At 43.2% G+C, this 15,837-nt stretch overlaps 1 protein-coding gene across 2 annotated transcripts in view; it reads right to left on the minus strand.

Moving 5' to 3' along the window:
• Positions 1 to 15,837, minus strand: part of LOC122938780 — a 291,534-nt gene that overhangs the window by 14,926 nt on the left and 260,771 nt on the right. For both annotated transcript variants that reach the window (XM_044294547.1, XM_044294557.1), the window contains 10 exons: positions 14,447 to 14,732; positions 14,217 to 14,374; positions 11,687 to 11,731; positions 9,713 to 9,998; positions 9,483 to 9,640; positions 6,618 to 6,662; positions 3,310 to 3,351; positions 2,973 to 3,231; positions 1,551 to 1,705; positions 603 to 650 (listed from right to left, as the gene is read on the minus strand). In XM_044294547.1, the coding sequence (XP_044150482.1) occupies positions 603 to 650; positions 1,551 to 1,705; positions 2,973 to 3,231; positions 3,310 to 3,351; positions 6,618 to 6,662; positions 9,483 to 9,640; positions 9,713 to 9,998; positions 11,687 to 11,731; positions 14,217 to 14,374; positions 14,447 to 14,732 (1,482 nt within the window). The remainder of the gene's footprint in view (positions 1 to 602; positions 651 to 1,550; positions 1,706 to 2,972; positions 3,232 to 3,309; positions 3,352 to 6,617; positions 6,663 to 9,482; positions 9,641 to 9,712; positions 9,999 to 11,686; positions 11,732 to 14,216; positions 14,375 to 14,446; positions 14,733 to 15,837) is intronic.

A 15,837-nucleotide genomic window follows, 5' to 3' on the forward strand; every position in this document is an offset into this window, starting at 1 on the left:
CATTTTTGCTGAGACAATCCCATAAAGCGGCACAAAAAGGGAGGGGCTTATGTAAACTCCCCCCCAAGAGTGGTTGTTCTGGAGGCATTAGCAGATGTTCTGGAGGTGTTCCTGGATAGTCACGGAGGCGAGGTTTGGAGATAAAAATATTGGAAAGTTTCTGCCACTAAACCCACACAAGAAAGGCCAAAGATGGTTTCCCACTCTAGGAGCCCTACCGATACTGAGAATGAAGGGGCCACTGTGCTGATTTAGCGTTGTGGTCCTTCCACAGTCTTTCCTTGCAGAGCGGTACTCAACCACCCAACTATGCAGGGAACTTAATTTTAATGGGGTCCACTACACCAGGGACCGCTGGTTGTGGGGGACACGTCCCTGGAGCCTGTACTGCACAGATCTGTAGAAGCTGTAATGGTGGACATGTTGGACACTGAGCTTTCCTAGAAAAAGAAGGTAAGGCTGCACACAATTATCTTACAAAAAGGCTGACACATTTGATGCCACGCTATAATTATAGACAAGACGTTAGAGATGGCGGTGCCAGCGGTAAGAAAAGCTTTCCCTCTGCAGTGCACATATGGATACAAAATAAATTACATTACCTCCATGATGACTCTTCTGAGATTCAAGATCTGTATTCCAGTCTCCACCTGAAACAGAAAATCTGTGTTCACATCATTCCAGTAAAGGATGCAACAGAGTGAGGTCCACTGACTGGGATCGATTAAAAGGTTGCCAACTCCTGCCCTAGACAAACCACACGAGCTCCTCAGAATGGATCATTCCTCATCTTGTCCACCTGCATAGTTTTGGTTTTCACTGAGACTTTGGTGTCCATAGACTTTGGGCACTGAGTCCTGATATTTGGGCACAGTCCAGGAGTACAGAAGACAGCACAAGGTACATAGGAGAAAAGAGACATTCAGCATCCGGCGGTGTAAACTTCAATACCTGTGTCTTTCATAGACGGTTTCCATTATATGATCATAAGATGAGCGGATGGATGACTGTTCTTTTTTCTTATGCACATGAACAAGAAGAGGTAAGTAGGGACTTGACCGACCGCTGGTACTGAGAGGTCTTCAAACAAAGTTCATCCAAGATGGAAGCTTTATTAAGACTAGATGTTTCGGCACTGAACCAGTGTCTTCATCAGTCCCAAAAGGCGTAGTCCCAATAAAGCTTCTATCTTGGATAAACTTTGTTTGAAGACCTCTCAGTACCAGCATCAGTCAAGTCCCTACTTACCTCTTCTTGTTCATGTGAATCTTTGTCCAGAGGGTTAGGCAGCAGATCTTCTGTTTATTTTCCTACACTAGGGTTGTCCTTATTGCTAGCACAACCACCAAAGGTGAGCACCTAATATCTCCCATCCCACACTTTATACAGACGACACTGCCCCAGGTGTTTAATTCCCTTTTGCAGCTTTTCCTATATGAGAAGTTCTGCAGGGTCCTATCTAACTCCAGGATTTTCAGCCGACATGCCCATGTGTGGACTATAAAGTAATAGGATGCCAATTATATTAAGTGAATACATTAGTGACTTACTTGGAGTATCCACCGAGAGGGCAAAAACTTGGACTTCACACAAGCTGAGGGATGCCTTCTTATCTGGGATAACTATGGTCACAAATCGGCCCACTAACCCATCACAGTTGAATGAAAACGTCTCTCCAGGACCAATAGTCGACATCTTGCCACATCTATGAGATAAGATATGAAAACCATAGAGAGCCATGATGGAAGACGTTCTCCACTGCAATGTTCCTTCTAAGACTTTGAGAGTGTGCCGTTTGGGACGTGGCACTCGGGCAATACAGATCGGCAATAGAGAGCCACATCAAATAATATTAACGTACATCACTCTAATAATTAACTCTACAGAAGGCAGATATACAGGGCCATATAGCATCCAGGTAATGCAGTAGATGATCTACTCAGTTGAAGGGTTAATCTCAATATTCCTGGTGACAAAGGGCACTGAAGAGGGCAATATAAGTTTCCCCAGTGATCTAGGCTAAGTTCAACATCTCTGGTGGTCTTGGACAGCAAAGAGGTTAATGTAAGAATCCTTGATGGTCTAGAGTAGTGAAGGGATTAATGTCAGAATCTCTGGTAAGCTGGGTACTGAAGGGGTTAATGTTAGTGTAACTGTTTGTCTAGGACAATCAAGGGATAATATACATTTCTCTGGTGGTGTAAGACAGTTGGAGGATTAATGTAAGGCTCCCTGATGGTCTAGGGTAGTAAAGGGGTAAGGTCTGTATTCTTGGTGGTCTATGGCAAAGATGAGAGTAATTCTGCATCCCTGGTGGTCTAGTGCTGTGAAGTGGTTAATGTCAATATACCCAGTGGTCTAGGCCAGTAAGGAGGTTAATTGTAAAATTCCTGTTGGTCTAATGTGTTGTAGGAGTTAAGGTAAGAAACCCTGGTAGAGAGAAGTGGAAGGGTTAATGCTGTGTACCTGGGGTCCTGTGGTTACTTTCCAGGCTCTGAACTACCATTCAGTTCTGTCTATGATTGGGCAGGGTAATTTAGGAACACTCTGCCTGATTATTACCGAAATCAGGAATCTGCGAGGAAGCAAGCATGCTTTCCCTGAGCAGGGGTAACGTGTGTGGATGTGCGGCTGGCAAGCTACATTTCTCCATTTTGGTTCAACACATGAGTACAAGGTTTCTCAAACATGGTCCCACCTTGAATGCCCCTGCCACCACATGTGGCAACTTAAATAGAAATAAGTTATTTGCTATTAAGCATACCCCAACATTGAGATCTCTAAATGTGGTGACGATCACCCTATTGTGTCCTATGTATGGACTGAAAAATGTGAGCGAGGACACACGCACATAATAACAGGAACTGCTGCTCAGATCTAAGGGCTACCTACCACAATATGATTAATTAGTCCCATGTTTTCAGGCATTTGACCCCTATATATACCATACATGTACAGAATATGAAGCATACATTGGGTTCTTCTTCCAGCCAGTCGCAGAAGATCCTATGTGAATCTCTGCTTCATGAAGATCTTGAGCACTGGAGTCGTTCTGGCTCGTCACTGCGATGGAGAAGACTTTATGATCTGAGGGCAGCTCTAAGGTCCACCATGGTGTCTTCTCCACTGCGGTCTTAAAGCATTTCTTCAGGTTGCCATCATTAGCAGCATGTGACTCTCCGCAATCTGTGCTGGACTGCTTTGTAGGTAAATGCATCGCCACATTAGGTGCTAATGAACAAGGGAGATGCATTACCTGGAGAAGTCGAACGTCTTAAAATCACAAGCATCGGTTGCAGAGACCCTTACCAGCATTCGAGTGTTTCATAATATTTCTTAGCTCAGTAGCAACTGTGGAAATGGAAACAAAGTCAAAATACAGAGAAACCAAATGTTACAATATATCTATAGAGATAATAAATAATAGAATATATCAATAAAGATTATAAATGTTACAATATATCAGATATCAGTAGAGCTAACAAATTTAACAATATAACAATAGAGATCATAAATGTTACAATATATCTATAGAGATCATAAGCTTAGGGAGTTAAATAAGTGGCTCAGAAGCTGGTGCAGGAAGAAAGGGTTTGGGTTCATGGAGAACTGGGCCGACTTTGCGGTCGGTTACAGGCTCTACAGTAGGGACAGGCGGCACCTCAATAGGGGGGGGGGGGGGGGCAACTACCCTGGGGGGAAAAATGGTTAGCTTTAAATCCACACTGTTTAATAAAACAAAAAAATATTTTCCTTTTGGTAACAAGTATAAATGGCTAAAATTATCCCCCCCCCCCCCATGGCTTACTGTAAAAAGGGCAATAAAAGACAAAAAGAGGGCATTTAAAAAATACTAATCTGAGGGGTCAGCTGGAGCTTTTGAAGATTACAAAGGGCTTAATAAAATCAGTAAAAAGGAGATAAAATTTGTAAAAATACAAAACAAACAGCAGGTAGCAAAAGAGAGCAAATCAAATCCCAAAAAATTCTTTAAATATATAAATGCTAAAAAAAAACTAGGTCTGAGCAGGTAGGTCCACTAAATAAAGAGCTTGGTTCAGTCATTGCTGTGCCCCTGTTTATAATTTTTTAAGATTCTCTAGGGACTGGTACAGGGCTGAGTGATTGGCACAAGGTAAACGTGGTGCCCATACTAAAAAAAGGATATAGGTCCTCCACAGGTAATTATAGACCAGTTAGTTTAACTTCTGTTGTGGGAAAAATGTTTGAAGGAATCTTAAGGGACTATATAAAGGAGTATGTGACTTTAAATAATATTATAAGTGATAACCTGGATGGGTTTACCAAGGACAGAAGTTGTCAGACTAACCTGATTTGTTTTTATGAGGAGGTGAGTAGTAGCCTGGACAGAGGGGCGGCTGTGGATGTAGTAAGATAAGTAGTAGCCTGGACAGTGGGGCGGCTGTGGATGTAGTGAGGCGAGTAGTAGCCTGGACAGAGGGGCGGCTGTGGATGTAGTGAGGTGAGTAGAAGCCTGGACAGAGGGCAGCTGTGGATGCAGTAAGATAAGTAGTAGCCTGGACAGTGGGGCGGCTGTGGATGTAGTGAGGTGAGTAGAAGCCTGGATAGTGGGGCGGCTGTGGATGTAGTGAGGTGAGTAGAAGCCTGGACAGTGGGGCGGCTGTGGATATAGTGAGGTGAGTAGAAGCCTGGACAGTGGGGCGGCTATGGATGTAGTAAGATAAGTAGTAGCCTGGACAGAGGGGCGGCTGTGGATGTAGTGAGGTGAGTAGAAGCCTGAACAGAGGGGCGGCTGTGGATGTAGTGAGGTAAGTAGAAGCCTGGACAGACGGGCGGCTGTGGATGTAGTGAGGTGAGTAGAAGCCTGGACAGAGGGGCGGCTGTGGATGTAGTGAGGTGAGTAGAAGCCTGGACAGAGGGCAGCTGTGGATGTAGTGAGGTGAGTAGAAGCCTGGACAGAGGGCAGCTGTGGATGTAGTGAGACGAGTAGAAGCCTGGACAGAGGGGCGGCTGTGGATGTAGTGAGGTGAGTAGAAGCCTGGACAGAGGGGCGGCTGTGGATGTAGTGAGGTGAGTAGTAGCCTGGACAGAGAGGTGGCTGTGGATGTAGTGAGGTGAGTAGAAGCCTGGACAGAGGGGCGGCCGTGGATGTAGTGAGGCGAGTAGAAAGCCTGGACAGAGGGGAGGCTGTGGATGTAGTGAGGTAAGTAGAAGCCTGGACAGACGGGCGGCTGTGGATGTAGTGAGGTGAGTAGAAGCCTGGACAGAGGGGCGGCTGTGGATGTAGTGAGGTGAGTAGAAGCCTGGACAGAGGGCAGCTGTGGATGTAGTGAGACGAGTAGAAGCCTGGACAGAGGGGCGGCTGTGGATGTAGTGTTTCTGGATTTTGCTGAGGCTTTTGATCCTGTCCCTTATAGACGTTTAATAGGTAAAGTAAGGTCTATTGGCTCGGAAAGCATAGTCTGTAATTAGATTGAAAACTGGCTGAAGGACCGTGTCCAGAGAGTTGTGGTCAATGATTCCTATTCACAATAGTCCCAGTTTATAAGTGGTGACCCCAAGGTTCAGTGCTGGGCCCTTTATTATTTAATTTATTTATTAATGATATTGAGGACGAGATTAATAGCACTGTTTGTATTTTTGCAGATGACACTAAGCTGTGTAGAACTGTACAGTCTATGGAAGATGTCCATAAACTACAAGCTGACTAGGTCACTCTGAGTGATTGGGCATCAACTTGGCAAATGAGGTTCAATGTGGACAAATGTAAAGTTCTGCATGTTGGTAGTAACAATCTCTGTGCTTCATATGTCCTAGGTGATGTACCACTGGGAGAGTCACTTATAGAGAAAGATTTGGGTATCCTTGTGGATGGTAGATTAAATAACAGCATACAATGTCAATCAGCTGCTTCTAAGGCCACCAGGATATTGTCATGCATTATACGAGGCATGGACTCGAGGGGCAGGGATATAATATTACCACTTTACAAAGCGTTGGTGCGGCCTCATCTGGAATATGCAGTTCAGTTCTGGGCACCAGTCCATAGAAAGGACGCCCTGGAGCTGGAGACAGTACAGAGGAGAGCTACTAAACTGAAAAGGGGAATGGAGGGTCTTAGTTATGAAGAAAGATTAAAAAAAAATTAATTTATTTAGTCTTGAGAAGAGACGTCTAAGGGGGGACATGATGAACCTGTACAAATATATAAATGGGCCATACAAAGAATACGGTGAAAAACTGTTCCATGTAAAATTCCCTCAGAAGACAAGGGGGCGCTGCCTCCGACTGGAGAGGGAAAAGCTCAGTCTCCAGAAGCGCCAAAGCGCTTCTGTGAAATAGACTTCCTCAGGACGTGGCCACAGAAGGAACAGTGGACGGGTTTAAAAAGGGTTTCGATGAATTCTTAAAAGTAAACAACATTAATGCTTATGAAAACGTGTAGAAATCCAAGTCTCACTTCCTTCAGGGATTCGCGTCCCCACCCAACACTTTGGTTGAACTTGATGGACTTATGTCTTTTTTCAAACGTATTAACTATGTAACTATGTATGTTACAATATGTTTATAGAGATAATAAATGTTACAATATGTTGTTTCAGTAATGGTCATTGATACAAAGTTACCAGACGTACGTTGCTGTTCTTCACTGTCATATAAATCTGGCTTTGATGGAGCGCCTGAAAAGAAAAAGATACATTATTACTACTGTTATTATTATAAAGCATAGAAAATGAAGGCTAGACTGTGGGATTTGTTGGTGATGTTTACATTGGGAGGAATTGGAGAAGGTTTCCTCCGTATTCTGTATGTATTTTTCCTAAGATGAATGATTTCCTTTCCGTCTTTTCAATCTTATCATCCTTTGATTGGGGGGGGCACATAAATAAATTTCTGCATCCTAGAGCTGTAATTTATGTTGATAGCGGCTAGAAACTCATGTGACCACTTTAGTACAAACATCTCCATGTGAAAAAGGGCAGTCCCTCTAAATAGGTCTAATATTCTGTGCACCATTATTCCAATATGAAGCTTCAAACTCCTGAAATAGAGTTGCATAATACAATCTTGTCTGCCTGCACTCTCCCAGGGGGAGCTCAAGATCTAACTGCATACTGTATTGTTTGTGAGGTCGATGTATAATCTGTGTGCAGTAAGTTCCTGAGCTCCCCCTAGTAGAGGCTGTATAGATCTGTATACAGTAATCTCCTGAGCTCCCCCTGGTGGTGTATGTATATATCTGTATGTAGTAATCTTCTGAGCTCCCTCTAGTGGTATCTGTATATATCTGTATGCAGTAATCTCCTGAGCTCCCTCTAGTGGTGGCTGTATAGATCTGTATACAGTAATCTCCTGAGCTCCCCCTGGTGGTGTATGTATATATCTGTATGTAGTAATCTCCTGAGCTCCCCCTGGTGGTGTATGTATATATCTGTATGTTGTAATCTCCTGAGCTCCCTCTAGTGGTGGCTGTATATATCTGTATGTAGTAATCTCGTGAGCTCCTCTAGTGGTGGCTGTATATATCTGTATGTAGTAATCTCCTGACCTCCCCTAGTGGTGGCTTTATATATCTGTATGTAGTAATCTCCTAAGCTCCCTCTAGGGGTGGTTGTATATATCTGTATGTAGTGTGCTCCCTATAACGATGGCTGTATAAATTTATAATCTACTGAGCTCCCCGTAGTAGTGTCTGAATATATCTGCATGCAGTAATCTCCTCAGCTCCCTCTAGGGGTGGCTGTATTCAACTGTATGCAGTAAGCTCCTGAGATCCCTCTAGTGGTGGTTGTATGTATCTGCATGCAGTAATCTCCCAAGCTCCCTCTAGTGGTGGCTGTATATATCTGTATGCAGTAATCTCCTGAGTTCCACCTAGTGGTGGCTGTAAATATCTGTATATAGTAATCTCCCGAGCTCCCTCTAGTGGTGGCTGTATATATCTGTATACAGTAATCTCCTGAGCTCCCTCTAGTGGTGGCTGTATATATTTGCATGTAGAATTCTGCTGAGCTCCATCTAGTGGTGGCTGTATATATCTGTACGTAGTAATCTCCTGAGCTCCCTCTGGTGGCGGCTGTATATATCTGTATGTAGTAATCTCCTGAGCTTCCTCTTGTGCTGGCTGTATATATCTGTATACAGTAAGACGCTGTGTGCCCTCTAGTGGTGGCTGTATATATCTGTATGCAGTAATATCTTTAGCGCCCTCTAGTGGTGGCTATATATATCTGTATGTAGTAATCTCTCGATCTCCCTCTAGTGGTGGCTGTATATATCTGTATGCAGTAATGTTTTGAGCTCCCTCTAGTGGTGGCTCTATATATCTGTATGTAGTAATCTACCGATCTCCCTCTAGTGGTGGCTGTATATATCTATATACAGTAAGATGCTGAGTTCCCTCTAGTGGTGGCTGTATATATCTGTATGCAGTAATGTCTTGAGCTCCCTCTAGTGGTGGCTGTAAATATCTGTATGTAGTAATCTCCCGAGCTCCCTCTAGTGGTGGCTGTATATATCTGTACGTAGTAATCTCCTGAGCTCCCTCTTGTGCTGGCTGTATATATCTGTATACAGTAAGACGCTGTGTGCCCTCTAGTGGTGGCTGTATATATCTGTATGCAGTAATCTCCTTAGCTTCCTCTACTGGTGGCTGTATATATCTGTATGCAGTAATCTCCTGAGCTCCCTATAGTGGTGGCTGTATATATCTGTATACAGTAATCTCCTTAGCTCCCTCTAGTGGTGGCTGTATATATCTGTATGTAGTAATCTCCTGAGCTCCCTCTAGTGGTGGCTGTATATATCTGTATGTAGTAATCTCTTAGGCTCCCTCTAGTGGTGGATGTATATATCTGTATGTAGTAATCTCCTGAGCTCCCTCTAGTGGTGGATGTATATATCTGTATGTTGTAATCTCCTGAGCTCCCTCTAGTGGTGGCTGTATATATCTGTATGTAGTAATCTCCTGAGCTCCCTCTAGTGGTGGCTGTATATATCTGTATGCAGTAATCTCCTGAGCTCCCCCTAGTGGTGGCTGTATATATCTGTATGCAGTAATCTCCTGAGCTCCCTCTAGTGGTGGCTGTATATATCTGTATGCAGTAATCTCCTGAGCTCCCTCTAGTGGTGCCTGTATATATCTGTATGTAGTAATCTCCTGAGCTCCCTCTAGTGGTGGCTGTATATACCTGTATGCAGTAATCTCCTGAGCTCCCTCTAGGGGTGGCTGTATATATCTGTATGCAGTAATCTCCTGAGCTCCCTCTTGTGGTGGCTGTATATATCTGTATACAGTAAGATGCTGAGTTCCCTCTAGTGGTTGCTACAGGCAGACAAGAAAATGGTGCTCTGATCTCTATAGAGATCAAATCAGAAATTAATTAGATCAATGTTGGGCCTAATAACATTATATTAAACTGCTGAGTTTTATGAAATATTCCTTACATTCTGGAGCCTTGATATCTTCATGTGTTGGTCGTCTCCAGTCATTCTCTTACCTGTGTACTGTTCGGAGACATTAGTGCCGTAGACCTTGACCTCACACAGAGTCAGATATGCAGCTTTGCCCGGGATTGTGATAGTAATGTACCGACCCACCATTCCACAGACATATTGCCCCTCCTCTCTAAGACCCAGTGATTTGATTTTGGCGCATCTGTGAGAAAGTGGGAGCTGACATTATCTGGATACCTGTCTGTCTCTTTTTACACTAGGACAATCCATTTACCTGGAATTTTGAGTTCCACCATTTTCTGGAGAATTTCCAATTATAATTACCGCTCCGTTGATCCTCTCCTGGCAGCAATCACCTCGATTTGTAATTTTCACTTTGGTGATGTTGTAGACGTTTATAAGGTCCACCATCCACCAGGGTTCTACATCCAGGTCAGTATGCGAGCACCGTCCGGACATGTAGTTGGTGCTGGGAGAGCCATCTATGGCATTTTCAGACGCGCCAAGTTTATCATAAGTGCTGGACTGAGAGGTGATTCCTCTGAAAGCCAAGTTGTCTCCTGTGATCAAACATGTGTCTTTTTGGTTATGAGAAATCTGAAAAGTTGTCAAAGCTCCACCCCATCACACAATTTGTGATGACTTATGTGTAATTAGAGGGTAACTCCACCCAAAAATCCTGAATAAATGAATATGGAGCAAAAGATCTAAATTATTCTACAAAGCTCTAACCCTCTAACAGACCTTGTGACATAAGGAAGGACATACGCCAAGCAGAATCTTCTCTATATGAAAAGTAGGACCATCCGCAGGCAGCTGTTTCGTCAGTGCAGCAGGGCACTGGTTTGTCTGGGTGATGGACATTTATTGTCTATGGGGATAAGCTTTAGCCTTCTCACTCAAACCAGTTCCTGACCTTTGCTCTGCACTGACAAGAGGCAAAGACCCAGAAACGGCTGTCGGCTGACAGACCTGCTTCCCGTATAGAGAAGGTTCTTGTTGGATCCTTAGTTATGTTGCAAGGTCTAGTAGAAGGTCCGCCATTGAATTTGGTGGCCTCCAGGAGGAAACATTATTACTCAAAACTTTAGATTACATCATGGACTCTTCTATTACAAACCTTCATATTCTAGAACTATTCAGAATAGTCCCAGTTTATAAGTGGTGAACCCAAGGTTCAGTGCTGGGCCCTTTATTATTTAATTTATTTATTAATGATATTGAGGACGAGATTAATAGCACTGTTTGTATTTTTGCAGATGACACTAAGCTGTGTAGAACTGTACAGTCTATGGAAGATGTCCATAAACTACAAGCTGACTAGGTCACTCTGAGTGATTGGGCATCAACTTGGCAAATGAGGTTCAATGTGGAGAAATGTAAAGTTCTGCATGTTGGTAGTAATAATCTCTGTGCTTCATATGTCCTAGGTGATGTACCACTGGGAGAGTCACTTATAGAGAAGGATTTGGGTATCCTTGTGGATGGTAGATTAAATAACAGCATACAATGTCAATCAGCTGCTTCTAAGGCCACAAGGATATTGTCATGCATTAAACGAGGCGTGGACTCGCGGGGCAGGGATGTAATATTACCACTTTACAAAGCGTTGGTGCGGCCTCATCTGGAATATGCAGTTCAGTTCTGGGCACCAGTCCATAGAAAGGACGCCCTGGAGCTGGAGAGAGTACAGAGGAGAGCGACTAAACTGATAAGGGGCCTGGAGGGTCTTAGTTATGAAGAAAGATTAAAAAAAAATTAATTTATTTAGTCTTGAGAAGAGACGTCTAAGGGGGGACATGATGAACCTGTACAAATATATAAATGGGCCATACAAAGAATACGGTGAAAAACTGTTCCATGTAAAATTCCCTCAGAAGACAAGGGGGCGCTGCCTCCGACTGGAGAGGGAAAAGCTCAGTCTCCAGAAGCGCCAAAGCGCTTCTGTGAAATAGACTTCCTCAGGACGTGGCCACAGAAGGAACAGTGGACGGGTTTAAAAAGGGCTTCGATGAATTCTTAAAAGTAAACAACATTAATGCTTATGAAAACGTGTAGAAATCCAAGTCTCACTTCCTTCAGGGATTCGCGTCCCCACCCAACACTTTGGTTGAACTTGATGGACTTATGTCTTTTTTCAACCGTATTAACTATGTAACTATGTATGTTACAATATATTTATAGAGATAATAAATGTTACAATATGTTGTTTCAGTAATGGTCATTGATACAAAGTTACCAGACGTACGTTGCTGTTCTTCACTGTCATATAAATATGGCTTTGATGGAGCGCCTGAAAAGAAAAAGATACATTATTACTACTGTTATTATTATAAAGCATAGAAAATAAAGGCTAGACTGGGATTCGTTGGTGATGTTTACATTGGGAGGAATTGGAGAAGGTTTCCTCCATATTCTGTATGTATTTTTCCTAAGATGAATGATTTCCTTTCCGTCTTTTCAATCTTATCATCCTTTGATTGGGGGGGGCACATAAATAAATTTCTGCATCCTAGAGCTGTAATTTATGTTGATAGCGGCTAGAAACTCATGTGACCACTTTAGTACAAACATCTCCATGTGAAAAAGGGCAGTCCCTCTAAATAGGTCTAATATTCTGTGCACCATTATTCCAATATGAAGCTTCAAACTCCTGAAATAGAGTTGCATAATACAATCTTGTCTGCCTGCACTCTCCCAGGGGGAGCTCAAGATCTAACTGCATACTGTATTGTTTGTGAGGTCGATGTATAATCTGTGTGCAGTAAGTTCCTGAGCTCCCCCTAGTAGAGGCTGTATAGATCTGTATACAGTAATCTCCTGAGCTCCCCCTGGTGGTGGCTGTATATATCTGTATGTAGTAATCTTCTGAGCTCCCTCTAGTGGTGGCTGTATATATCTGTATGCAGTAACCTCCTGATCTCCCTCTAGTGGTGGCTGTATAGATCTGTATACAGTAATCTCCTGAGCTCCCCCTGGTGGTGTATGTATATATCTGTATGTAGTAATCTTCTGAGCTCCCTCTAGTGGTGGCTGTATATATCTGTATGCAGTAACCTCCTGATCTCCCTCTAGTGGTGGCTGTATATATCTGTATGTAGTAATCTACTGAGCTCCTCTAGTGGTGGCTGTATATATCTCTATGTAGTAATCTCCTGAGCTCCCCCTGGTGGTGGCTTTATATATCTGTATGTAGTAATCTCCTAAACTCCCTCTAGGGGTGGTTGTATATATCTGTATGTAGTGTGCTCCCTAAAACGATGGCTGTATAAATTTATAATCTACTGAGCTCCCCCTAGTAGTGTCTGAATATATCTGCATGCAGTAATCTCCTCAGCTCCCTCTAGGGGTGGCTGTATTCAACTGTATGCAGTAAGCTCCTGAGATCCCTCTAGGGGTGGCTGTATATATCTGTATACAGTAATCTCCTGAGCTCCCTCTAGTGGTGGCTGTATATATTTGCATGTAGAATTCTGCTGAGCTCCATCTAGTGGTGGCTGTATATATCTGTACGTAGTAATCTCCTGAGCTCCCTCTGGTGGCGGCTGTATATATCTGTAAGTAGTAATCTCCTGAGCTCCCTCTGGTGGAGGCTGTATATATCTGTATGTAGTAATCTCCTGAGCTCCCTCTTGTGCTGGCTGTATATATCTGTATACAGTAAGACGCTGTGTGCCCTCTAGTGGTGGCTGTATATATATCTGTATGCAGTAATGTCTTTAGCTCCCTCTAGTGGTGGCTATATATATCTGTATGTAGTAATCTCTCGATCTCCCTCTAGTGGTGGCTGTATATATCTGTATGCAGTAATGTTTTGAGCTCCCTCTAGTGGTGGCTCTATATATCTGTATGTAGTAATCTACCGATCTCCCTCTAGTGGTGGCTGTATATATCTATATACAGTAAGATGCTGAGTTCCCTCTAGTGGTGGCTGTATATATCTGTATGCAGTAATGTCTTGAGCTTCCTCTAGTGGTGGCTGTAAATATCTGTATGTAGTAATCTCCCGAGCTCCCTCTAGTGGTGGCTGTATATATCTGTACGTAGTAATCTCCTGAGCTCCCTCTTGTGCTGGCTGTATATATCTGTATACAGTAAGACGCTGTGTGCCCTCTAGTGGTGGCTGTATATATCTGTATGCAGTAATCTCCTTAGCTTCCTCTACTGGTGGCTGTATATATCTGTATGCAGTAATCTCCTGAGCTCCCTATAGTGGTGGCTGTATATATCTGTATACAGTAATCTCCTTAGCTCCCTCTAGTGGTGGCTGTATATATCTGTATGTAGTAATCTCCTGAGCTCCCTCTAGTGGTGGCTGTATATATCTGTATGTAGTAATCTCTTAGGCTCCCTCTAGTGGTGGCTGTATATATCTGTATGTAGTAATCTCCTGAGCTCCCTCTAGTGGTGGCTGTATATATCTGTATGTAGTAATCTCCTGAGCTCCCTCTAGTGGTGGCTGTATATATCTGTATGTAGTAATCTCCTGAGCTCCCTCTAGTGGTGGCTGTATATATCTGTATGCAGTAATCTCCTGAGCTCCCTCTAGTGGTGGCTGTATATATCTGTATACAGTAAGATGCTGAGTTCCCTCTAGTGGTTGCTACAGGCAGACAAGAAAATGGTGCTCTGATCTCTATAGAGATCAAATCAGAAATTCATTAGATCAATGTTGGGCCTAATAACATTATATTAAACTGCTGAGTTTTATGAAATATTCCTTACATTCTGGAGCCTTGATATCTTCATGTGTTGGTCGTCTCCAGTCATTCTCTTACCTGTGTACTGTTCGGAGACATTAGTGCCGTAGACCTTGACCTCACACAGAGTCAGATATGCAGCTTTGCCCGGGATTGTGATAGTAATGTACCGACCCACCATTCCACAGACATATTGCCCCTCCTCTCTAAGACCCAGTGATTTGATTTTGGCGCATCTGTGAGAAAGTGGGAGCTGACATTATCTGGATACCTGTCTGTCTCTTTTTACACTAGGACAATCCATTTACCTGGAATTTTGAGTTCCACCATTTTCTGGAGAATTTCCAATTATAATTACCGCTCCGTTGATCCTCTCCTGGCAGCAGTCACCTCGATTTGTAATTTTCACTTTGGTGATGTTGTAGACGTTTATAAGGTCCACCATCCACCAGGGTTCTACATCCAGGTCAGTATGCGAGCACCGTCCGGACATGTAGTTGGTGCTGGGAGAGCCATCTATGGCATTTTTAGACGCGCCAAATTTATCATAAGTGCTGGACTGAGAGGTGATTCCTCTGAAAGCCAAGTTGTCTCCTGTGATCAAACATGTGTCTTTTTGGTTATGAGAAATCTGAAAAGTTGTCAAACCTCCACCCATCACACAATTTGTGATGACTTATGTGTAATTAGAGGGTAACTCCACCCAAAAATCCTGAATGAATGAATATGGAGCAAAAGATCTAAATTATTCTACAAAGCTCTAACCCTCTAACAGACCTTGTGACATAAGGAAGGACATACGCCAAGCAGAGTCTTCTCTATATGAAAAGTAGGACCATCCGCAGGCAGCTGTTTCGTCAGTGCAGCAGGGCACTGGTTTGTCTGGGTGATGGACATTTATTGTCTATGGGGATAAGCTTTAGCCTTCTCACTCAACCCAGTTCCTGACCTTTGCTCTGCACTGACAAGAGGCAAAGACCCAGAAACGGCTGTCGGCTGACAGACCTGCTTCCCGTATGGAGAAGGTTCTTATTGGATCCTTAGTTATGTTGCAAGGTCTAGTAGAAGGTCCGCCATTGAATTTGGTGGCCTCCAGGAGGAAACATTATTACTCAAAACTTTAGGTTACATCATGGACTCTTCTATTACAAACCTTCATATTCTAGAACTTCTTCCTCCTTAGAATCTAGAAAATCAAACAGCATGGAATGTAGTGTCAGCGGGCGTCCATTATTAACATCCTCTGCAGTAAAGCAAGTTCTGCTGCGTGGTGGGAACACTTACCCCCATCAAAGTAGTAGTCTTTGAGCAGGTTCCAGCTATCTGGGACTACAAGGAGGAGACATTTATTAATACAAATCTAAAGAAAGAGACTGAAAAGATAAATAAGAAACCGAAAATCAAATAAAATCAGTAACTCCATCATAATATACAATCCATGACCAATGTAGTGAATAGTGATTGCAGCTCTGGAGTATAATACTGGATGTAACTGAGGATCAGTACAGGATAAGTAATGTATGTACACAGTGACTGCACCAGCAGAATAGTGAGTGCAGCTCTGGAGTATAATACAGGATGTATCTCGGGATCAGTACAGGATAAGTAATGTATGTACACAGTGACTGCACCAGCAGAATAGTGAGTGCAGCTCTGGAGTATAATACAGGATGTAACTCAGGATCAGTACAGGATAAGT

Source organism: Bufo gargarizans, chromosome 1, assembly GCF_014858855.1.
Source record: "Bufo gargarizans isolate SCDJY-AF-19 chromosome 1, ASM1485885v1, whole genome shotgun sequence".
Classification (NCBI taxonomy): domain Eukaryota; kingdom Metazoa; phylum Chordata; class Amphibia; order Anura; family Bufonidae; genus Bufo; species Bufo gargarizans.